Source organism: Nicotiana tabacum, chromosome 4, assembly GCF_000715075.1.
Source record: "Nicotiana tabacum cultivar K326 chromosome 4, ASM71507v2, whole genome shotgun sequence".
Taxonomy (NCBI): Eukaryota; Viridiplantae; Streptophyta; class Magnoliopsida; order Solanales; family Solanaceae; genus Nicotiana; species Nicotiana tabacum.
The window spans coordinates 20,609,614-20,633,648 of NC_134083.1; the positions used below are offsets into that span (position 1 = coordinate 20,609,614).

The following is a 24,035-nucleotide window of genomic DNA, read 5'->3' on the forward strand; positions in this document are numbered from 1 at the left end:
TTTTTTCAAATTTTATATTCATTGATATGAAGAACACGCACAACGCGCGTACTCTAATGCTAGTTCAATAGCAACGTGCAAGTCATGATACTAAACACATATCTGCCAGAGAAAACCTAGAACGGTCCTGTTAATTAGTGCATTAATTAGGTAGGATTATGAAGTTGCAGTCAGTAGTTGCAAGTCCACTCTATACACCGAATGGTTCAACCCAATACCCTCAAATTTAATGTCTTTCAAACTTTTCCCACAATTCACGGGTCCCCTCAGAAAAAATTATTTTGTTCATTTTAATTTATATAGTTCCTCTCTTTTTAGGACGTTAAAAATTTTAATATTATATTTTCATAAGATTATTCTCAACAATTTTCAATCAAATACTAATTATCATATAAAAATAAAACAGAACAAATGCTAATTAAATTTCCTGTGAATAAATAAATAGACAAATCAGGAGAGACTAGGGTGTTTATTTTGTTTTAGAGAGGGTTAGTTACGCTACATATAGAAAAGGGTTCTTTTCTAAGGGTTCGGTAGATATGTGTACTAATTCTATTCGAACCCGAAAACTGAAAGAAAAAAACCCCTAGAAAATAAAGATTAATTAAAAGTTAAGTAACAGTAGAAGTGCCTTAGCAAACGGAATAGCCAGGAATAGAAAGAGAGAGACCAAAAGGGAAAGAAATTAGTATTACCGCTAATTTTAATTGGTTTAGAATACTTGGCTGGGAGTAATTTACTACTTTAATTTGGTTTATATATTTTACTCAATCAACATTTCCGTAACTAATAAGTATGGACTACTAAGTAAAAGAGAAAAAAAGAGTTTCTAATTAAGTTAAATAAATTTACCAATGGACTCCTAATACTATAATAGTTCAAGTACCACTTTAATTCAAACCTCAATCTAATCTAAAAATCCGCAATATTTTAAGAATCAGAGTTACATATTTGGCACATGCTAGAAAAACGTAATATAAAAGGAGAACAAGTCTCACGGGCACAAACTTCTATCAATCGGTTAAAGTTGAAAGCTTCCAACCTGACCGTAAAAACAGTTTTTACACAGGCAAGAATCATAATTCTGCTGCGATATAATGATTTCAAGAGGGACATTTCCTGAATAGAGACTCTGTGTGTGTGTGTGTGTGTTAGTGGTAGCTGACATAGTGTGTGTGTGTGTGTGGTAGGTGATAGAGAGTAACAATGGCAGATCAGAAGGGAACCGTAAGCTTGGATGATATCAAGAATGAGAACGTCGATCTTGTACGGCCCTATCTCTGTTCTTATCTGCGTTTTTATGTTTCTTCTGCTGAGGAACATGCACGATAATATTACATGCACGATATTAATATGCTCATATAGTTTCATCCTCTTGAATTTTGGTTTTTATATTCTTGTTTTTCTTGAGATATCATTGATAGTATGATTGAGTTTTGCGATACGAAATGTGAAAATCAATTTTGATCACTTCTGTAATGCTCCGCGCGCTGCACATGCTTGTATGTAATATGTTCAAACTTCAAAGGGATATAAATTCTATAAATTCAACTTTTAAAATTCTCAGTATTGAATCTATTGTGTTTTTAATTAGGATTTCATATCTACGGAGTATTTATTGCAATTTTAGTGGACCTTAACCGAAGGCGGCTCTAGGATTTTAAGTTTATGAGTATCATGTTAATATACAATAATAACCAGACCAACATGCTGAGTACCAAGCTAAATATTTTTTAACATTTAATGAATTTTTTAGTACAAAAGGTTACTGGGTTCACGTGAACTCGTAACCTTTGCACTAGATCCGTCTATGATCTTTATACATAATTCCGCGTCGAAAGTACTGGGTTCATATGAATTCGGTACTGCAATGCGGCATCCGCCTTTGATTATGTTGTTGTATGTACTAATTATGAATGGATCTTGTTGCCCGGAAAAGTCTCTAACATGTATTTCAGCCAGGTTATAGAATTTGCCCATGTTTCTTTGATTTTCCCTCCAATATTTCAATTGAATAGGGCTATTTAATTCACGTTTCTAAGTAACTTTTGTTAATCGAATAGTACTTATGATTTATAAGCTTAGATGATAATGGTGAAGTGAGGCTGTCATAAGATCAGATAAAAGAGAAGTTTGATCTACATTATGAAATCTAAAGCTTTTTATGCTCCTAAACTTTACTATTTTCGGTATACAGGAAAGAATACCAGTGGATGATGTATTTAGGATATTGATAAGTTCCAAGGAGGGATTGGCATCTGATGAAGCAGAGAGAAGGCTTGCTGTCTTTGGCCAAAACAAACTTGAGGAGAAAAAGGCAAACTTTCTAATCTTACTGCTTTTTGTTTCCTCTTTTGCTTTATGGTGATTAGAATAGGGACAACTAATTGTTTGAATCCTCATATATATAAAACAGGAGAACAAGATCTTAAAATTCTTCGGTTTCATGTGGAACCCCTTGTCATGGGTCATGGAAGTTGCTGCTTTCATTGCCATTGTATTGGCAAATGGACAGGTTAGTTCTCTGTCGAATAAGTCACACACATTCCTCATTCTGTACACACATCTAATAATAGTACTGTTTTTTAATCTGTTTCTATCAACGAGCTTTATTGTTTTGAGATGATCAAATGCAGAATAGGCCTCCAGATTGGCAAGATTTCCTTGGTATCGCGGTTTTGCTTGTTATCAACTCCACCGTCAGCTTCATTGAAGAAAACAATGCAGGCAATGCTGCAGCAGCACTGATGGCAGGCCTTGCTCCCAAGACAAAGGTAAATTCTGATAACAAAGTAAAAAAATTTTTAAAAAAAAAAAAAAAAACCAACAATTCCATTTATTGTGAAGAGAATTTTCTGTCTTCTTTTTGGTTCATATCCAACTTTGTTTCCTCAAAAGGTATTGAGAGATGGTAGCTGGAAAGAGATGGATGCAGCAATGCTAGTACCAGGGGATGTGATAAGTATTAAGTTGGGAGATATCATACCAGCAGATGCTCGTCTACTTGATGGTGATCCGCTCAAAATTGATCAATCTGCTCTCACGGGTGAGTCATTACCCGTGACAAAGAACCCTGGCGAAGGAGTGTTCTCTGGTTCCACCTGTAAACAAGGTGAAATTGAGGCTGTTGTCATTGCCACTGGAATCAGTACCTTTTTCGGAAAAGCTGCTCACCTTGTTGATAGTACCAATAATGTTGGCCACTTCCAGAAGGTAAAATTTGATATTTTTCTAGGTACTGAATTCTGATCGAAAAGTTGAATTTCACGTTAGCAAACCATGTTTTCAGTAAGTTGACCAGCAAACATTCTTGCACTGTTTCTAATATTATTCCCAAATAATTTTCATATTTGATGGTTTGAAAGCATATTAGATCTGTATAAGATTTTCAGTAGTTTTTTGTTTTCCAACTGATTTTGATGATTTTGACAGGTTTTGACAGCAATAGGAAACTTCTGCATATGTTCCATTCTGGTTGGAATCATCATAGAGATATTGGTGATGTACCCAATTCAGCACAGAAAGTACAGAGATGGAATTGATAATCTGCTTGTTCTTCTCATTGGAGGAATTCCAATAGCTATGCCTACTGTATTATCAGTTACTATGGCAATTGGATCCCACAAGTTGTCGCAACAAGGTGCCATCACTAAGAGGATGACTGCTATAGAAGAGATGGCTGGAATGGATGTACTATGTAGTGACAAGACAGGAACTCTTACATTGAACAAGCTTGAAGTAGACAAAAACTTAGTTGAGGTTGGTGAATTAACACGCCGTTCTAGTATAGTGTTTGAAGAGATAAGCCAAAAAGTAAGCTAACTAGATTGTCTTGTTGGGGAGGGGTGGTACAGGTTTTCGCAAAGGATATTGACCAAGATACAGTTATTCTTCTCGGGGCCAGAGCTTCAAGGGTGGAAAACCAGGATGCTATTGATGCTTGCATTGTAGGAATGTTGGCAGATGCCAAAGAGGTAGTAATTAAAAGTAGTATCAAATTCAACTTGCTCATAATTTTGGTTGTGGAAAATACTCACTTAATTTCAGCGTGCTTGAGGCAAATTTATCTCTGCACGTCTGATAGGCATCATTAGCCAGCTTTGATCATTAGATTAGTTCATCAACTTACGTGTACCTGAATTTTAGATTTATTTGTGCTCCCTAGGCTAGAGCTGGGATCCAAGAAGTGCACTTCTTGCCTTTCAACCCTGTAGACAAGCGCACAGCTATTACTTACATAGACGCCAATGGCAATTGGCATAGAGTTAGCAAAGGTGCACCTGAACAGGTAAGCCATAACTTGACACTTCTCTCTCTGTCTTATAACTGAGTGGTAATGTGCTTGATCATTTGATTTGTTTTATCAGATCATTGAGCTTTGTGGCCTAAGCGAGGATGTGAAGAGGAGAGTTCACTCTGTCATTGACAAGTTTGCTGATCGTGGTCTTCGCTCTCTTGCAGTGGCTCAACAGGTGAAATTTAACAAAGCAAAGTCTCTAGTATTGTATTTCTTTTGTGCATCAAACTGAAGCCAGTGTTTGGTTCTTTGTAAATACAGACAGTACCAGAGAGGACAAAGGAAAGTCCAGGAGGGCCTTGGCTCTTTGTAGGACTCTTGCCTCTTTTTGACCCTCCAAGGCATGATAGTGCAGAGACAATAAGGCGCGCTCTTGTCCTTGGCGTCAATGTCAAAATGATAACTGGTGATCAGCTTGCCATAGCCAAGGAGACTGGTCGGAGGCTTGGTATGGGAACTAATATGTATCCTTCTTCTTCCCTCCTGGGGCAGAACAAGGATGAAAATACTGCTAATCTCCCTGTCGATGAGCTCATTGAAATGGCTGATGGCTTTGCTGGTGTCTTTCCAGGTAACTTTCTCCATATTTTTCCCGCAAATATTTCTTACTGTTAGCAAGCCGTCCTCCCTGATTTTAATAACTGTGCAGAGCACAAATATGAGATTGTGAAGAAGCTCCAAGAAAGAAAGCACATTTGTGGCATGACTGGAGATGGTGTGAATGATGCCCCTGCTCTGAAAAAAGCAGATATAGGCATAGCTGTGGCTGACGCTACTGATGCTGCCCGTAGTGCATCTGACATAGTTCTCACGGAGCCAGGACTTAGTGTGATAGTGAGTGCTGTATTGACCAGCCGAGCTATATTTCAGAGGATGAAGAATTATACCATTTATGCTGTTTCTATAACCATCCGAATCGTGCTAGGCTTCATGCTCATTGCACTAATATGGAAGTTCGATTTCTCACCTTTCATGGTTCTTATCATTGCCATTCTCAATGACGGAACCATCATGACCATATCTAAAGACAAGGTGAAGCCGTCACCCATGCCTGACTCATGGAAACTGAGAGAAATTTTTGCCACTGGCATAGTTCTTGGCACTTACCTAGCCGTTATGACTGTTATCTTCTTTTGGGCTGCTCACCAGTCAAATTTCTTCAGCGTAAGTAAATTGTGTAAATTTCTTCAGTAAATAATAGAACTGCTCCCCCATTCTTATTGCTTGAGCTTTATCTCATGTTGCTTATCGATCCACTAGATATTTTATATCCCGATCTCATGCTTCAACTTGGCGTTGTATTTGCAGGACAAGTTTGGGGTAAGATCGATTAGAGACAATGTACACGAGCTAAATGCAGCACTATATCTTCAAGTCAGCATCGTTAGTCAGGCACTCATATTTGTAACTAGGTCAAGGAGTTGGTCTTATGTAGAACGTCCTGGTCTCCTTCTGCTAGCTGCTTTTGTTATAGCACAACTGGTAAGTTGGTTGGTTAGATTCCAGTTGCAGATTAGTAGTGAACACCAATTGTCTTATACTTGTAGTTTCCTTCACCTCTAATGATTATTTATTATATGTTTCAGGTTGCCACCATAATTGCAGTATATGCAAACTGGGGTTTTGCTAGGATTCATGGTATTGGTTGGGGTTGGGCTGGTGTTATTTGGCTTTACAGTATTATTTTCTACATACCTCTGGATATTTTAAAATTCGCCATTAGATACACTTTGAGTGGCAGGGCCTGGAATAATATGATGGAGAACAAGGTACTTCACATCAACATTCACATCAAATTATTTATCACCTAACATGTAATGACACTTTCCTGCTTTTCACACCGGTGCAGGTTGCTTTCACAAGCAAGAAGGATTATGGTAGGGGAGAAAGAGAGGCACAGTGGGCGTTGGCTCAACGCACATTGCACGGACTTCAACCTTCTGATAGTTCCCAGGTGTTCGACAACAAAAGCTATATGGAATTGTCTGAAATAGCCGAACAGGCCAAGAGGCGTGCTGAAGTTGCCAGGTACTTGTGATTGATAGACCATTTTCAACTGCTTAGTGTTTGTAATGATTTCTAAGTTGTAACAGTTTTCTAATCGATTCTTTTGCATTTGTTAATAGGCTAAGAGAGCTTCATACTCTAAAGGGGCATGTGGAATCAGTGGTGAAGCTCAAGGGACTTGACATTGAGACAATTCAGCAACATTACACGGTTTAGTACAGAAGTCAGTGGGGGAAGTTTTACTAGTTGAAATAAAGGGTTAGAAATAAGGATTAGAGAACTGTTTCTAGGTTCCCTCTTTCCCTTCCTTTCGTTGTTGATTTTCGGAGATAGTGATGTTGATATGCGATAGGAATAATCTAGCAAAGAAGCTTGGAAAGCAGAGGTCTCGTAAGAGAGCTAGACAGTTTTGCTTTTAGCTTGTAGTAGTACTCCTATTATTCTACTAGTTTTAACTTTTTAACTCGTTATTTAGCCAGACTTACAAATTGCAGCATTCAAGTTTAGTGTTTTTATTTTAGTAGCTTAAGAATATAATCATTTTCCTCATCCTTTCAAGCTTTTTTTAATAGAAACAAACATCGGTGACTTGTGAGACTTGAACCAAATCTTAACAAGAATTTGAGTAGTAGCTCAGTAGTTGCAAGGTTGAGTCCATGCGGAAGCTAACAATAACAACAACAATATCCAAACCAAAATTCAGGGCAAAATCCTAACAACTATTTCCTGCGGTACTTTAAGTGTGTGGTTCAAAGAGAGCAATTTTAACACGAGGATCATCTCACGCTATCCTAATCTCAATAATGAACTAAAGTTAATGAAGAAACTAAGATATTTCCTTTTCTAAGTGATTGCTCATAACTGATGGAATAGAAAGATAATAAAAGAGAGAGTTTCTTGTCTAAAAGCCCACAATGGATCAAATAGTTTAAGCGCATAATATAATTGGCAACTAAATTATGATACTATCTTCATACATCAAATGCACTTAAGTTACATAACTTAATATTGTTTCTTGATTTGAGCAATTGCATCAATGAAATAAATTTTGCAATGGACAAGCTTACAATAAAGTAAGTGATCTGCTTAAAATAAATTAGTACTTCTTCAATCTATATCCAGCTTTATTTAGAAACCACAATGCTCCTTCAGCTGCATTTTCTGCTGCTGCTTTCTTCTTTGAATGTGGATTGCCCATACACTCTATAGTTGTTGTACGTGGTCCTCTTATTTCCACATTTACTTTGAAGGTGAACCTGCATTTAGCTTCTCCTTCTCACTACTCATTATACGTTTAAAATCTATAAATTTGCTGACAATAACAAAGTACTATACTAGGAATTTGCTTTTGAATTGGAAATGGAATGAACATACAACTTCAGGTGGTCTGGACCTTCCTCGTTGCAACATCCAAATAATGGCGCTTTCCAATGATTTACTGCACAAATCTCGTACAAATGTGATTTTGCTGAGCCCTGATTTTGAGTACCTTAAAGAGTTATCACGCAAAAATATAGGCTCTATTAGAAAAAATCAAACATACTTTTTGCACTTACCATAAACAACCCCTTGTTTCGGGCAAGATTATAATATATTTAAGTTTCCATTGATGCTTTGAGATTTTGGAATAACTTTTTATTATGATGAAAATTTAGAAGTTCATTTCATAATATTGTTTGTTAATCTTGAATGTTTTGTCTCTCATTGGTGTTAACCAGTAGTAGGTGACGCGAATGGCATGTAAGGGCAATAGTAAAGACAATATCAACTTCTGTATATGATAACCTTTTGAATGGGACAAGGATGTTTGTTGAGTTACAAATATAATTGATTTCACAATTTTAAAACATTTAGTGAATAAATTGATTTTGATTCAGATTATCTGACATTTGAAAAAATTATAATTCATTTTATTATTTTCTATTAAAAAATTCCTTACTTTTTTAATTAATAAAGTACCAATAAAAAGATTAAAAAAATTGAGGACAGACAAAAAATTAAGCATGTCGTATAAAATTGTAGAGAAGAAGTTTCATAATATTGCTTGTTAATAATCTCGAATGTTTTGTCTGTCATTGGTGTTAACCAGTAGTCGGTGAACGAGTGGGAAGTAACGGCAATAGTAAAGACATCATCAACTTCTATATAAGATAACCTTTTGAATGAGACAAGGATGTTTGTTGAGTTACAAATATCATTGATTTCACAATTTAAAACATATAGTGAATAAATTGATTTGATTCAAATAATCTGACATTGGACAAATTTAAAATTCATTTTATTATTTTCTATTAAAAAAAGCTCCTTGATGTTTTAAATAATAAATTAGTAATCAAATAATTGGTTTAAGAAGAGGTAACCGAAACTTCTCTCCAATTTAGATGAGATAGTTTGACTCGACACGGAGTTTAAGAAAACAAAAAAGACTTTTAAAACTTGTGATTTTAAAAGCTTAAGGGGTAAAAGTTTTGTGATGCCATGACATTTGTGTGATTATAAATGTTTCTCATTAAAGGTAAAGTGGGTAAAATGATGAGTTTAAAATTGAATTATTTTTAAATTTAAAAATGTGTCATTTATTTTGGAACAGACTAAAAAGAAAAGTATCTAATCTAATTTGAAACGGATGTAGTATTTTTTATATTTATATAAGAAAAACTTTAAGATTCTCATTTTTCTCTTATTCTACAAGTGAGAGTTTAGCGGCTCTCCGTCAATATGTCTGTTTCACTACAAGGGTATTTCCGAAATTTCATACTTTATCTGTTTTATAGGTATTGTACATGTTAGCTTTATCACATGTACACGCTGATAAATTTTCGGGGCCCACATGAATTTCCCAGCTTTGTTGAAATGGCCATTTCCTAATCACGTGGGTCCCTCAACAGTAGCAGCTTTTTTATGATCTCTTTTTGCAGCCCATTTACTGCCTATACCCAACTATCTTTTCCCTTGTATTCTCTCGTCTATCAAAACAAATTTTTCTTATCATTTTCTGTGCAAATTTTTATATTATTTGTAGTTATAAATAATGTATTGTCAAGTCCCAGAATCCAAATTCATTTCTATGTTCCTTGAAAAGCTTTTCATAATGCCTTCGTTTTTTTTTTTTTGAATTTAACCTTTTAAATTTTTTACTATCCAAATCTATCTCACCTAAAAAGGATCACCTTGTTAACTTTTAAATTTCAAAGTTATTATCCATTCCAATTTAAGCTCAATTTTATTGGAGTAAAGAAAATAACAGTATACGAACCTAATACAGTGGAGATAATACAAAATATTTTTTTCTTAATAATAGATTACTATAGAAAATACAACATCATACAAACCTAATATTGTATAAGTAATACAGGATATTCATTTTCAAAGAAGCAAATATTTTTTGTTCAACAATTTGTAATAAAAGTAAAATGAATTAGGCACACATAGTGATATGAAGATTAAATTCTGAAATGAACAATAAGCAAGCAAAGTTCAATAGTTTAAATACAAGTATTATCAGGTTACATAATTATACCTTACGCAATTTACTGTAATATTGTTGGAGGTATTAGCTATTTTACAATGATATTAAAGATTGATTCTCTAATAAAGTAGAAGAAGATCAAATACATCATGCTAATATTATAAAAAGGAGCAAGGACTTACTGAATTTTTATAGAAGAATAAAATAGACAAAGAAGGATTTAATTGGGATCTGGAGGGTAAAAAGATAAAACGACGAAGTACTACTTAGGTAGCTATCTATAGTTATAGGAATAGAATTGATTTATGATACTAATGAAAGGGAATTATTACCATACTGAAAATATAAAATAAAAATTAGATATTTTGATCATTATACCATGCTATTGTCTTTTTTACAAAGACAACGAGAATAATATAGTTATAACTTAATATAGGTTTTAGTCACATTTTATTATACATCCTTTTTCCCTTGAAAAAATTGTCTAACACAAGTTAGTTTATGTATAATCTTGTAGGGTTTGAATTCAATTTTTTGTAAGCGTTCAATAATATTCGATTAAGGTTTAAAAAAAGTATTTGAAATTGAAATTGAAAAAAGATTGTACATTATGTTTGGACATGAACTTAAAAATTTGTGACTGAAAACCATATTTATTTCGTAATAAAATTATTAATTAATTGGAATTGTATTAGTTTTTTCATTTGAGTTTGGGCCCGTGCACATCATGGGCTATCCCTCACTAGTATTACTTAATAAATGTCACATGTTTTCAACCACAAACTAATCAAATATTTTCACATAACTTAAACTTCATGATAACAACATCATTAAATGTTACCTTTGCCTTTGGAGTTCCCATCAATGACAGCCCCATCAAAGCGAAGCGGGCGAAACATATTCGGGTCGGGTACCGTTTCACTGCTATGGACAACTGGAAGAGCAGAGTCTGAGTCACCTTCTCCTCTCTTGTCGACTTCCTTTTCTACCATATCCCTTTTATATCCTCCTCGAAGCCGCTGAAGAACTCTTTGAGCTTTCTCATATTCCGTCATGTTCCAGAAACATCCAATCCAAATCTTTTGATAAACTCCAATTCATCAATAATTAGCAGTGCAATATGCAACTCAAATTTAGAGTTATAATTGTATTGAGGGCTGATGACAGTATTAGCGGTGGCTTAAGGATGAGGAAGATTTTGGTTAAGATGTTTTATTCTTATAGAGTATATTTTTGGGTTGGGTGCTGCCGTGCCACATCACAGTCTATGGACTTGTTCCAGAATAAGTGTGCAACTATTTAGGATCTTATTTATTGAACAGTTTGGTAGTTTAACTGAATAGAAGGCAGAAAGCTTAAATTAACTAATCAATTAAAGTTAGGCTCGTCTTGCATTTATGACATCCATTGATTTCTGGCCGCAGCTTTCAGTTAAAAGATTAGACTTGGTTTCCTTATCCAATTTGTCTCATACTCCATGTTTCAGCAAATAAAATTAGTACGTTTGAATTGGTTAATTAACTTCTTTTTCAAATTCAGCTGATAAAATAAGTAGAAGCTAACTGATTAAAGTTAAAGTGGAAACTATAGATTAATGGGATGGATACCACTATTACTGCTCTTTAGCACAGATGAATTGATTTCCTCTAAATTTGCGAGAATTACATTTCATCGGAATTAATACACACATATACAGCCACAGTAGGGTACACAGATCTATTGTATGCAACCTTACCCTGCAAGAAGTTGTTTCCACGGCTCGAACACTTGACCTCCTGATCACATCACAATAAATTTACGAGTTATGCCAAGACTTTTTTTATACGGCAACAGTAGTAAACATGTAAAAAGAATCACGCTTGATAATTTTTGCATTTACAAAAACTTTGTCATTCTTCTGAGATGCTTTCTAGACTGGGATGCCATTGATCAAAAGACGAAAGTCTGGTGGGTAAAACTCCCGTTGATGTTTCATTGCAATCCACATGAGTTCTTTGATTCCTATTCAGAAAATTGGTTTCAGAGGATCCCAAGCTACTGCTTGATGATCTTGTTTCAGTATTACTCATCACATTTTCCCCGCTACCGGATTTATTAATCCTGATCCCTGTTAACAAACACGTAAAGCAATTATCACCCTGGGATTGGACATTTCTGTTTTCTTCTTGTCTCAGAGAAGAATAAGCCAACTTTGAAGTCTTGGTTGAATTTCTATGAAACAGCCAGCAATTCGAAAAAGTGCCTTCCTTATTTCCTTTAAGACTTGATTCTTTCTGAATTTTATGAATGAGAGCTGGAGAAGACTTCAAGGCGAGCGATTGAAGTCTTTTAATGGTTTTTATAGGCACAACATAGAATTTCTGGCCAGGCATGAGGGTGGTTTCCGGTGGCAAAATAGCACACGGCTGCTGGAAAACGCTCGGATGGCAAACCCAACTCTTGGGATTTCTATTGATAATCTCAGCTGCAAGAACTGGCCCGTCGTGCAATTCTACATGTCCTCCTGGATGTACAATCTTCACAAACATATTTTTAGTATTACGACTGCATATCCAGTTCGAAAAGGCCATGATATTCCAAGCACATACCCCAAATTCTCCTTTATTTGTTTCCTTTACCTTCTATTTTGGGTGTCAGGGGTAGAGTAGAATCAGCAGAATTAAGGGTTAAAGTGGGATGGTTGATGAAACATGGCAAAGTTTTATAATACTATTGTGTTTAATGTAGACATCCTTAGATATTGCCGTGACAACGATATCTGGTTACTAAGAACGGGAATCTTGCTGTAAACAATAAATCCCTTCGTGTGTCGTTCAGCAATCAGGAATTTGGTTTAATCGTTCTTTAAAAGGAAAAGGCATTTTGAGGTATGGATATTGTCATATTAATAAAGGAAATAAGTGCAACTGGGTAGTCCACATCTTGGCAGTCTTTTTGTTTTAGTGTGTGAAAAAATAGACAGCTGATATACCGATGGAAGCCAGTTGCTGTGACTGGAAACTTCAAGAAAACATGTTATTGACACTGGTTTTCCAGAAAGAAAATCTTCAAACTAGGCAAAACAGTGTTATCCTTTTGTCTTTCTGAATGTGAATGCTATTTCACCAAAAATGCGTTCAAATTGTACCACGCGACTTCCTAAGAAAAGGAACTGGATATTCTTTTTCCCCTCTTTCAGAATGCCAATTCCGTTTCATCTCAAAGCCTTACTATTCTAAACTAAATGTGGACAAACAATAGAGAAGAAGAACAGCAGGGCTCAGGCCCATCATAGTTGTTACTTGTTATTTCAGATCCAACGCGATTTAACAAGCGGCTGATGAGAAACGACCCTTCCTTAAAAAAGGATGGCAATGTATCATTTTTAGCATGGGCACATGCAATCGTTGTTGAGGTCCCAGATCCACAAATATTGTAGGCCATACTACACATGGTGGGTGGGCATTCATGACTTATTAGACACTTCAATTCTTTTTTTGGGTGTAGAAAATGGCCAAAAAGAAACTGTAAGATAAAACCAAAAAAAAAAAAAAAAAAGTCAATTGCTTGAGTGAGAGGCAACATTTTTATCCTATCTGCCAGGATATGCAGAAAAGACAACACGTGAAACCCAACTAGGTGGGAAAAGGTGGGTTTTGGCCGTCTGCCAGCTAATAGGTATTCACAGACAAGAAATAAAGAGAAAAGAAAATTTTTGTATGCACAAATACTGGAATATTTAGTGAGTCATTCTTTACAGTAGAAGCATCACAGTTCCTCTAATACAGAAAACAACCGTGTAAGGCCAAAAATCTGAGCAAACTTGAAGTGAGATCAGAGCTTTTGCTACCTCAAATTTACAATTATATACACATAGCATACATTTTCTTTTGGCTCTAAATTCATAGCAAAAATTGCATTGACAAATAAAACAAGGAAAAAAGAAAGGTCAAGTTGTTCATTCAGTTACCAGTTTCAGTGGGAGCACAAGTAACACCAAGAGTAGCTGAAGTAAATTTGGAACGTAGCAACTCATCTCGTTATGCGTTAATATATACCGCAGAATCCACAACTCTCAGGGATCCACCTAGCTCGATTGGTACAAGGGGAATGAAGGAGTGCAGGACATCTGTTATCAGTGGTCGGTAACTTGGTTCTGGTTGTACACACAGCACGGCTACAGCAGCAACCTATCAAATCATCCGTTTTGATTCGGTAAGTTAAATCAGTAAAATGAAAGTAATAATTTGACAAAAGAGGTGGGTGCACGGACTTGATACAAGTGCTTGAGGTCCATTCCGTTTCTGATGACAGGATCAACAATAGTTGGGAGCTTTGACCTGTCAGTAAGCTGTGGCATTGCCTGCTTCGCATGGAATTACTGAAACATCAGTATTCCAGGAAATAAGGAGATAAAGAGCAAACACTCAAGTATGATTAGTAATTGCATAAATACCCATGTGACTATAGATTGGCACTGAGCTCCCGCTAGTTTCTCCACTGGTCTTTTCCCCATTAGAAGCTCCAGAAGTATAATGCCGAAAGCATAGACATCACTCTTATCAGTTAATTTCCCTGAAATGCAGCAAACAAATGTGAAAGAATGTTTTACTTTCAGATTTCTGGTTAGGATGTTATTTGAGACAGGAAGAACAATCAATAATAGCACAGTAACTGAATTCTGCTTTTGAAATAAGCTAATCAAGATAATTATTGCCGGGCATTAAAATTTACATTTCAATCTTAGAATACTACTCCCTTCGTTCTCTTTTATTTATCCACTATACCAAAAAAGAAATTTGCTTTTACTTGTCCGCTTTAGCAAATCAAAATATTTTTTTTCCTGTGTTACCCTTATCATTAACTACTCATTCCCAAATCATTTCCCTAAGACTTTTTGAAATGCTATCATTATTATGAATATTATAGTGAAATATGTACTTCAGTTAATATTTCTCAAGGGGAGCGCAAAGTACATTGTGGACAATTAAAAGGAAACAAAGGGAGTAGTTAACATTTTTTCCTTTCCCTTTTGTTCATTGTGACACAGAAACAAAATTGAAGATAAAATGGTGCATCAAAAGGGAGTCAAAACATTAACCCTAAGTTCAGATATATCTTGGGGAACAGTCATCATACTTGAGAAGAAATGAGAAGCTCGTGAACAAAAGAAGAGAAGCCTTTCCTGTTCATATAATCTTATTGTAGATAAATAAAATATGTAGAGTAGAAATTACTGCTAGGAGTACAATTTTACTAACTCTAAACTGAGGGCAAGAGCTCAGTGATGATGATGCTTCTTTGGATATGATTTTGTACGTGGATATATGAATTCTAGGAGGGAGCAATCTTTTCTAATCTGAGAGGAGCGAAGTGAAGATAATTGTTGGGAGACACTTCTATGACACAAAAGAGAAGACAGAACAATTAAATTGGACTGTCTACTTGATGAGGCAGATTCGAACAAATAAACATCAGCACCATCTTCATTTAGCTAATTGTGATGAAGTAGGGGATCTCACATACCATCTAAGAGGTACTCGGGAGCCACATATCCCAGAGTTCCTGAAAGCTTTACGTTGCTCTTGTTTAAGTTCCATCCAGCTATAGCTAAGCCAAAATCAGAAAGCTGATCAAGTAAAAACTGATCGACTCAGAAAAAACAGACCATATGAAAAGTTTGCTAAAGGAGAAGAAAATTTGAGATGTATGTGACTATATTGCTGGCGGTTTACCTTTGCATTGAAGTTGGAATCCAACAGAACATTAGACGATTTGAGATCTCTATGGATTACAGGGGGGTTACAGCGCTCATGGAGGTATTCTAGTCCCCTGGTCAATGTCAACATCGTAATTATACTATTAACTTCCAAAACCGCAGAACTGAGGGCGAAAAAGAAAGAGTTAGCACTAATAAATCATAATGTTACATACCTAGCCACATCCAATGCAATTTTCATGCGAAGATGCCAACTCAAAGCTGATCCACGAGTAGGTCCTGATCAAGCAGACCGACTCAATTATGGGAAATGGATAACAATGTAAATAGCATATTGATATTCTTTTGTACTTTATATCAGAAAGTAAATAAGGCAGATTTTACCATGCAATTGGAATTCCAAAGATCCATTCTGCATCATTTCATACACCAGAAATTGTGCATTTGCATGAATGCAGTACCCAAGAAGCAAAATAATATTTTGATGCTGAAATTTACTCAACAAGTCCACCTCATTCTGAAATTCAATCAGACATGACTTTTAGCACCAAATAATTACAACCATTACGGGGAAACAATTCGGGTCAAAATCTATCAGATTACCTCAAATTCTTTCTCAGCATCCTGTTCTCCCCCGCGAAATCTTTTAACAGCTGCTTGGATGTCATTGTTGAATTGAGCTTTATACACACATCCTAATCTACCTTCTCCTAGAGCAGTCTGTTCCTGGAAATTGTTGGTTGCAGCTACTAACGACTGGTATTCGATGACAGCAACTAATCCTTTTCTTCCCACAGATCTCAAAGAAGGGAACTTGGCCATTATTGGACCCCAAGACAGCCCCTTTGCAGGCTCTACATTATAAAATTGGACAAATAAAAAAATGGGGAATCTAGGCTACAGAAAATGCACAATTATAAGTAATAGAAACTCTTATATCCTTCAATAGCAGCGATTTACCTGCTTTCTGATGGCTTTTCTCATCGGATTTCTTCCGCGTTTTTAGTCTGTAAATCCAAAAGCAAGACAACAACAGCAGAATTCCAGCAAGGAGGGTTGATGCAACAATAAGTGAAATCAAAATTTTCTTATTTAAATCCTGGTGGTGAACTACTTTCAGCTCTGCAGCTCCTGATTTAAAAAATAAGACGAGATATTCAATGAGCTTGAGCTTTGATTGGAAACTAAAACTACAACAAGAGAAATTTAGTGTAAGCAAATGAAGTTTTGCCCCATTTGCAATCAATTCCCCCCCCCCCCCCCTTTCTAAAGAAGAAAATGTGTGTTTTTTCAATTATATTTGTCTTGAGCATCATTAAGTCTGGTATCAAAGGATAATGAAAATTTTTAAAAGCTATATACACTGTACATTATTTAAAAAAAGTGAAGAGCAGAGTAACAAATCTAAGTATCAAAATTGCAAGTTCCTATCTAATTTGAATAACTTTACCATAATTTAACTAATTGCACATTCAGACTATAAATGCTATAGACGAATAAAGGGATGCAGGGAGGTAGGGGGAGGGGTATTGAATTATACAGAAAAAGATCCAATTCCCAAGATTCATAAGTTACAAACTAAAAAAACTAGATGGTGATTAGGCATTGTCGAATTTTTACCAGGAGAAGGAGCATCCTTATCAGAAGGAACTTGAAAAATGGGTCCTTTCTCAGTAGGAAGAACTGGGTCTGTAATAGGAGGCTGCGGAGTTACATCCACTGGAGCTGATAACAAAGGAGTGGTAAAAACCAAAATGGATATAAGCAGAATGAAAATGATCTTCATCTCCGTTCTTTCTTCAAAATGTCATACAAAACTGATAAAGAAGGCTGTGTTGATTTTAAACCAATGATTTAGGAAAGATTCAAACTTTTTGTTCCTCTTTGGGAGTTTTGAAAATTGAAATGTGGAAAGCAGATGTGCTTAATGGGTATATGAATTGTGCTTCTTTTTGCCAATAAAATGCTAAGGAAGGGACAAAAGACTGTGTCAGGAAAAGGAAAAGGAAAAGGAAAAGGGAGCTTCTTTTTGTAACCTGGAAAAGCTAAAAAGGAAGGTGGGGGGGGGGGGGGGGGGGGAGAACTGAAGAGAAGACACAACAATCTCGTGGCAGTTATCAAAAGTTGAAAATCCTTTTTCACAGAGTTAAGAAATTCACGTAGCTCTGTATTGGAGATTGTGATAGTGGCCTTTGACACACTTTAATACTAGGGACTCTGCTGTTTTGGATTTGGGTAAAGGAGAGTAGTAAATAAATATGGTTGTCATCTTAGGAAATTATTACTGCCCTCATGATTTTATGTGATATTATTTTTCTATTAATTTCTTAAACATATTTTTATATTTGATATCACCATCTGGCCCTTCATGACTATTAAATTACTATTCTAACCCAGCTCCTATCAAGCAAAAAAAAAAAGAATCACGATTTGAAATTTATAGATTTAAAATTTTAATCTTTTTAAGTTACTCAATTCTAAATTAATAATTTTTATATATTTAATAAACTTTTTAAGATAAATATAGAATCTAAATCGAACCCCAAACCGATATGCTATACAACCCACCCTAACAACTTCTAGACTTTAACCATAATATGATCAAAATCAATCTGATTTGATAGTGATAGTTCATAATTGAGTACACTAATTCGGGATCTAAAATTAATCACTTCCTTTTGGATGGATCCCACTAATTATTACTCCACTAGGCTAATGATGAACTATGGCTTAAATCTACTCTTAATCCCATTCACATCTATTTCTTATTAATAATATATAATATAAAAATAAAAAAGGAGGATTCTCTAACTGTTATCAATATGAATTGCGTTGACTACCTACGTTACTATTACTGTTACTATAAGATTACGTTTGTTTGACAGTAAGATTTACCTAACAACCACGGTTCCCACCCTACATGATTATTGACTAAATTAAACTATTTTCCCAAAGACAATTTGATTTGATTTTATTGTTTTTTCAAGTTCATTGTGGACTTCGGGAAATGTTTCACATGAATCATTTCTCCATGAACAACAAGACTAAGAGGAAAAAAAGATGCATTATATTATTTCAATTTCTAGCTGCTAGTAACTAGTAAGTGCAATTTGAAGAAAGACGACAAGAATCCCTTCATAATCCACAAGAGCAACAGCTGCTGACTGCTGGCAACTTTAAATATGCGCGGCATATTAGTATTAGTTAAACAAACTACAGATAATAGTTAGTATCTTATTTACATTATTTTTGTATTTGCGCTCACTCCCATTTCCTGGTCTGGTAATTAGGTAGTCGCGTGTAAATTACTTTATGTTATATATCCATATAATTTAACTAACATATTGTAATAGGTTTTACAAATCCATGCATGGTATAAGCAGTTACTTGTAAAGTTGTAATTGGATTTTAAGTAGTCTAACAATATAAATTCTTTTCATTAGTTAAGCTCTAGCAATCGTTCTTTTTTTTTTCTTTGTTCTTTTTGTGTTGGCACTGAAGATCAGTCGCTTTCTTTCAAACCGCCATGCAATAATAGACCTCTTAACTTAACTATAATTGTCGAATCATTTATGTAGTGTTTTCCCAATAATCGTAGTAGTAATTATCGCACGACAAAATGTAACAGTAATAACTGCTAGACTACAGGATACTTTCACCTTATTTTGAAAGGGAAAAAAAAAAGAGTACGAAAATCAGAAAAAATAAAATTAAAAAGCTTAATAAAATAAAACAGAGCAAACCGGGACGCGGGAGTTTTGCTACAGGTACGCATGCCCGTTATGGTTTTGCTCCCGCGCGCGTATCAGTTATTTTGTCAGTTTACTACTACCTTGGTTTGCTTAATCTGCAAAAACTTTATTAGTCAATGCATTTTTTATTCTTAAGCTTCGATTCTAGAAATTTCATAATTTCCAAAATGAATTCAAGATTCAAATATTAGATATTTCAAAGAAAAATATCAAGAAAAGAATTCAGACACACTCACACGCATTTCTGAACTTTTAATTTAATAATCTAATAATCCCCACATGCACATTATACAACTCCAACTCCAACTTTCCATTTGCTTGGTTACCTGGTACAAATTTTCTCCAGCACACCCATGAAGTTGGGTATGTTGGGCTTTTTTGTGGAATCTAAATTGGGCCCATTTAAAGGCTCCTAAACCATTCTTCACCATAAAGTCATTTCTTGACAATGCACGCTGAAGTGTTTGTTGTGGACAAGCTTTTTCCACAAATAGCGTGTATTTGGATCATTTTCATACAATAATTAATCTCGGACAGTACCAAAACAAAAAATTGTTGTTAAACTCAGTAAATGAAAGATTGAATTATATATAAATGCATAGAGCCCGTTTATATTAGCAGATTGTAAATAGTTTGATAAGTTTGAAGTGTTGAAAATATTTTTAAGTGCTGAAATTGATTTTTTAAATAAACATTTACGTTTTTGGATAGACGTGCTGAAACTGATAATAAACAGTTGATGTGTTTGGTAGAGAAGCACATATAAGCTGTTGTTTTGTTAAAATAATTAAACTACCCTTAAAAACTTTACAAAAGATTATAAATTAAAAAGTTTCTTTGTAAAGAAAATGATGAACAACGAATATAGAATGAAGAGAAAGTTAGGAAATTTATTTTGGGAAAAATATTTTATGAATTAAAAAGTATTATTAAGGATAAACTAGTAAAAGTCTTGGTCAAACTAAAAGTGCTTATAAGTTGAAAAGCCATAAGTTGGAGGTGACCAACTTATGACTTATGGTTGATTTTAGCATATAAGCACTTGGCTTATAAGCACATTGAATATTTACCAAATATGTAGATAAGCCAAAAAGTGCGTACATGCCAGTTTGACCAGCTTATAAGCTTAGCGAAACATCCTCATGTATCTGCTCTACTTGACGATGTGTATGTTTGTCTTTAGTAATTGGTAAAGTATTTCATCTTTACCAGTTCATTATTCTTTTTGCCAGATCAATTAAGCTATTACTTGGGGGACTATATATATATATATATATATATATATATATATATATATATATATATATATATATATATATATATGGTCGTTCATATAACGAAGGGCAAATTAGAAGGCTAAGATGTTACTCCACTGTGACAAACCTGAGAAAAAAGAATACATTCATTACAATAGCAGCACTTCTTTTTTACTGAAAAAGACGGCGCACGATGTTTGCAAAAGAAAGCCCATTAGGGACTAATTGGAGAGCTAAACAGCTAGCACCTTGAAGTTTCAAATTCTGGTTTTTGCCAATCCAATTGGTTGGGCTTAACATTGGTACAGGCCTTAGGCCACTCAACACACAAAGTAGAGAAACAACCCAGACCAAGAATAGCACTTGTTCGATTGCTCCTGCAGCTAGGGCTGCTTATCGGGCGGATTGAGCAGTTATTTACTCTTAACGGTTCGGCTTATTGATTATTGGCTTTTAAATGTATTAATCCGCTAGCCACCCGATAAGATATCAGGCGGATTGGTATCAGTTTAGCTATTATCGGGCGGTTTATCGGCCTAGTTCAATCTGTATTACAGAGGACTATTTTGGTCTTTCACGTTACACGGTTACGAGTAATAAGTAAATACCAACAAAAAGTCAACAATGCTTCAACTAACATAACAGTTAACACTTCCTAACATGGCAATTACATCTGTCAAAATGAGTCCAGAATACAACTAGAGATAAAATGGAAATTTAGACAAAATCTAGAACAATTGGAGACATCCAAAATACAACTGCTGTAGCTAACGCCTAACAATGCTTCAATTTATGCAGCTTCAAAGTTCAAATAACTTGCAAGTTCTATTGGCTCCCAAGGATCCTTGTCACCCCACGCCACTAGAATACTGAACAGGACACTGCAAGTTGCACATTTGGAGAAGAACATTGAATTCCAAAAAGATGTAGTTTCCAATAAATAAATAAACGATTAGAGTACAGAGAAAATAACAATAAATTTAGGATCACCTTTACTTGAGGCAATAGTTCCTCAGGAAGAGGCCCCCCTGAATAGCAAATGTACTAACTCATCTGTCACCTGGGATGTGTCATAGTAACACTGCAAAGAATGTTTTGGTCATCTTATCAATTTCTGCTATAGTCACAACAAAGAAAAAAAAACAGACCGTAAAAAATACACTATAGATCCTCCAACTAGTTTCACCAGTTAAATGTTAGAAACATTCAGTAACCACAATAGATATTTTAGCATGGCTTAAACATGAAATAAATTCAATAGAACATAACTACAAAGTTTCTTCCGAGTTCTGAATAGTACCTCTCTTGGCATAAGAGTCTTTGGAATCACTCTGAAATGGTAGAACCATTTACATTATTAAGAAAATTCAAGATATAACAAACTGCTAACATGTATGGTAAGCCTTTTTTATTTGTGCTAAGAAATAAATTCTACACTGCCTCTATTTTTTGAAGATTTGGAAATGCTTCACTCAATGTCTAAAAGTTTTCAAAAGTTTAATTTCCCACGAATTGTTCTTTAGCTTACTCACTTTACATACTCACTAAATAATGAAGTCATGTACTTCTTCACTTCTGCTTGTATAGTTGCCCCCGGATCTTCACCAAACATCTTTACAAGTGCATAGATAACTGATTCAAGCTTGTAACGTGGATCCAAAATACATGAGATGAAAATTATCTTTTTTATTTTTCCTGGATCACCCTAATACTTATCAAACTTTTCTTTCATCTTCTTTGCCATTTCACTTAAAACTGTATCTTCATTTGCTATCAATTGCTTTAAATAAATAACAACCGCATAAATTTCAAGAAAATGAATATTTGATGTAACATAACGTGATCCAGATATTTTCAAAGTAAGAAGATAGAAGATTTCAAGAAACTTTGTAATTCTTTTTACATTCTCCCAATCACTACTCAAAAGTTCACCTGTAGGAATTCTAACTTCAATATAAGAATGCTCAAGATAATGTCTCGGGCCAATTTTACTAGAAGCATAATGTGAAAATGCACTTTCAAATTCAACAGCCCTACGCAACATCAAGTGGGTGAAATTTTACCTAGTTGGAATATCCAAGCATAAAGTCATTTTACAATTGAATTGTTCATCCTCAAAACATTCTTGAAACGTCTTCTACCTCGCAGGAGATTGTATAACATATCTCACTGCATGCCTAACACGTTCAATGGACACTGAAGATTCTTTTAAATCATCCTGGATCACAAGATTCATGATATGAGCCATACATCTCACGTGAAGGTGATTACCGTTCATCAAATTAGTTCCCATTTTTGTTAATTGCTTAGACAATTCTTTTACTGTCACATAATTTGAGCTTGCATTATCAATTGTGATAGAGAAGATCTTATTTATCCCCCACTCACGTAAGCATATACCAATACCATTTGCCATATTTTCGCCTTTATGACTAACAATCGGACAAAGAATTATTCTCTTATGCATATTCCATTCATTATCAATCCAATGGGTTGTGATACACATGTAATTGATTCTTTGTATAGAAGTCCAGGTATCAGTGGTAATACATACTCTTTGTTTTGTTTCTATAAAAGACTTCTTCAGCTTTTGCTTTTCTTCATTAAAAAGATAAAAACAATCCCTAGTTACAGTACTACGGGAAGGAATCCGAAAATAAGGTTGCACTACTTTCATAAAGTCTCTAAAACCTTATTTCTCAACAAAGCTGAAAGGAAGCTCATCAACTATTACCATACGACATAACGCCTTCCTACACTCTTCTTGATCAAATTTTCAAGTAACAATAGCTATGTAACACTGACTACCCGCAGAACAGATTGAAAGCCTAAACTTGATTGTTTTTTTATCAACAATAGCAGGGCGTTTAGGACACTTAAACATATGAGAAAGAAGTGTCGACGTACCGTCTTTGGTCTTAAAACAATACTCAATAAAGCAATAGTCACATCTTGCTTTTGTACTCCCTTCGGAAGTAATAATTTTTGTAAAATGATCCCACACAACGGACTTTTTTTTTCCTTTTTTTGGTTATATTTGACTCCGCTGTTTCAGCTTGACTTATTGTAGTTGAATTAGAAGCCTCACTTTCACCCATCACCTTATTACTTTGTATATTTTCAGCCATGCTATCACTGCAACAAGAAAAGAAAAGGAATGAATACGAATGATAAAAAAACTACTATCTTTTTGATGACGAAGAAGTTTTTTTCATTTAGAATTGAATCGAAATTGAATTAGAAAGTAAATTTATTTTCAGACAAAGTACGACGATGTCACGATCCCAAGTTCCCTCTGTAGGAGGTCGTGATGGCACCTAGTCTCTAAGACTAGGTAAGCCTAACAATGCGGAATAATCATAAATATCTGAAATAAATAAACTACAATTCAAATAATTATAACTCCCAAAATCTGGTAGAAATAAGTCACAAGTTTCTAAAAATTTATTCTCAATGTTTCTATGTATCAAGGTCTAAAGAAAAATAAGGAAACAACATAAAATGATAGAAGGGGACTCCGGAGTGTGCGGACGCTAGCAGATATACCTCGAAATCT

At 34.8% G+C, this 24,035-nt stretch overlaps 3 protein-coding genes across 4 annotated transcripts; 1 reads left to right on the plus strand and 2 right to left on the minus strand.

The window, feature by feature from the left end:
- Positions 1 to 923: 923 nt before the first annotated feature.
- Positions 924 to 6,810, plus strand: LOC107763794 (plasma membrane ATPase 4-like). Its single transcript, XM_075251526.1, has 16 exons — positions 924 to 1,069; positions 1,191 to 1,266; positions 2,198 to 2,317; positions 2,417 to 2,515; positions 2,637 to 2,774; positions 2,899 to 3,213; positions 3,433 to 3,759; positions 3,855 to 3,974; positions 4,166 to 4,288; positions 4,368 to 4,472; positions 4,559 to 4,868; positions 4,947 to 5,461; positions 5,606 to 5,779; positions 5,884 to 6,066; positions 6,147 to 6,325; positions 6,424 to 6,810. The coding sequence occupies exons 2-16, from the start codon at positions 1,207 to 1,209 to the stop codon at positions 6,518 to 6,520; spliced, it is 2,865 nt and encodes a 954-aa protein (XP_075107627.1). The 5' UTR covers positions 924 to 1,069; positions 1,191 to 1,206; the 3' UTR covers positions 6,521 to 6,810.
- A 409-nt stretch (positions 6,811 to 7,219) lies between these two features.
- LOC107763795 (endoribonuclease Dicer homolog 4-like) lies at positions 7,220 to 10,960 on the minus strand. Its single transcript, XM_016582291.2, has 3 exons — positions 10,615 to 10,960; positions 7,679 to 7,793; positions 7,220 to 7,560 (listed from the first exon to the last, which is right to left on the minus strand). The coding sequence occupies exons 1-3, from the start codon at positions 10,826 to 10,828 to the stop codon at positions 7,401 to 7,403; spliced, it is 489 nt and encodes a 162-aa protein (XP_016437777.1). The 5' UTR covers positions 10,829 to 10,960; the 3' UTR covers positions 7,220 to 7,400.
- Positions 10,961 to 13,483: 2,523 nt separating this feature from the next.
- LOC107763796 (putative receptor-like protein kinase At1g80640) lies at positions 13,484 to 17,587 on the minus strand. 2 transcript variants are annotated; one of them, XM_016582293.2, is made up of 10 exons: positions 17,092 to 17,587; positions 16,432 to 16,602; positions 16,075 to 16,325; positions 15,856 to 15,988; positions 15,687 to 15,750; positions 15,488 to 15,584; positions 15,279 to 15,381; positions 14,209 to 14,327; positions 14,026 to 14,115; positions 13,484 to 13,942 (listed from the first exon to the last, which is right to left on the minus strand). In XM_016582293.2, exons 1-10 carry the CDS (start codon positions 17,255 to 17,257, stop codon positions 13,793 to 13,795), a joined length of 1,344 nt encoding a protein of 447 aa, XP_016437779.1. In that variant the 5' UTR covers positions 17,258 to 17,587; the 3' UTR covers positions 13,484 to 13,792. The 2 variants fall into 2 exon arrangements, with proteins under 2 accessions (XP_016437779.1, XP_016437778.1); XM_016582292.2 differs by having other exon boundaries at positions 14,026 to 14,118.
- Positions 17,588 to 24,035: the final 6,448 nt, after the last annotated feature.

Excerpts from the sequence above, each read along its gene's own strand:
- LOC107763794 (XM_075251526.1), top strand. The coding sequence starts at position 1,207 with ATGGCAGATCAGAAGGGAACCGTAAGCTTGGATGATATCAAGAATGAG. Across the intron at positions 1,267-2,197 it reads AGAATGAGAACGTCGATCTT|GAAAGAATACCAGTGGATGA; the intron begins GTACGGCCCTAT and ends TTCGGTATACAG. Across the intron at positions 5,462-5,605 it reads ACCAGTCAAATTTCTTCAGC|GACAAGTTTGGGGTAAGATC; the intron begins GTAAGTAAATTG and ends TTGTATTTGCAG.
- LOC107763795 (XM_016582291.2), bottom strand. The coding sequence starts at position 10,828 with ATGACGGAATATGAGAAAGCTCAAAGAGTTCTTCAGCGGCTTCGAGGA. Across the intron at positions 7,794-10,614 it reads TGGGAACTCCAAAGGCAAAG|GTACTCAAAATCAGGGCTCA; the intron begins GTAACATTTAAT and ends TAACTCTTTAAG. Across the intron at positions 7,561-7,678 it reads GGTCCAGACCACCTGAAGTT|GTTCACCTTCAAAGTAAATG; the intron begins GTATGTTCATTC and ends AGCTAAATGCAG.
- LOC107763796 (XM_016582292.2), bottom strand. The coding sequence starts at position 17,257 with ATGAAGATCATTTTCATTCTGCTTATATCCATTTTGGTTTTTACCACT. Across the intron at positions 16,326-16,431 it reads GAAAAGCCATCAGAAAGCAG|AGCCTGCAAAGGGGCTGTCT; the intron begins GTAAATCGCTGC and ends TTTATAATGTAG. Across the intron at positions 15,989-16,074 it reads ATGCTGAGAAAGAATTTGAG|AATGAGGTGGACTTGTTGAG; the intron begins GTAATCTGATAG and ends ATTGAATTTCAG.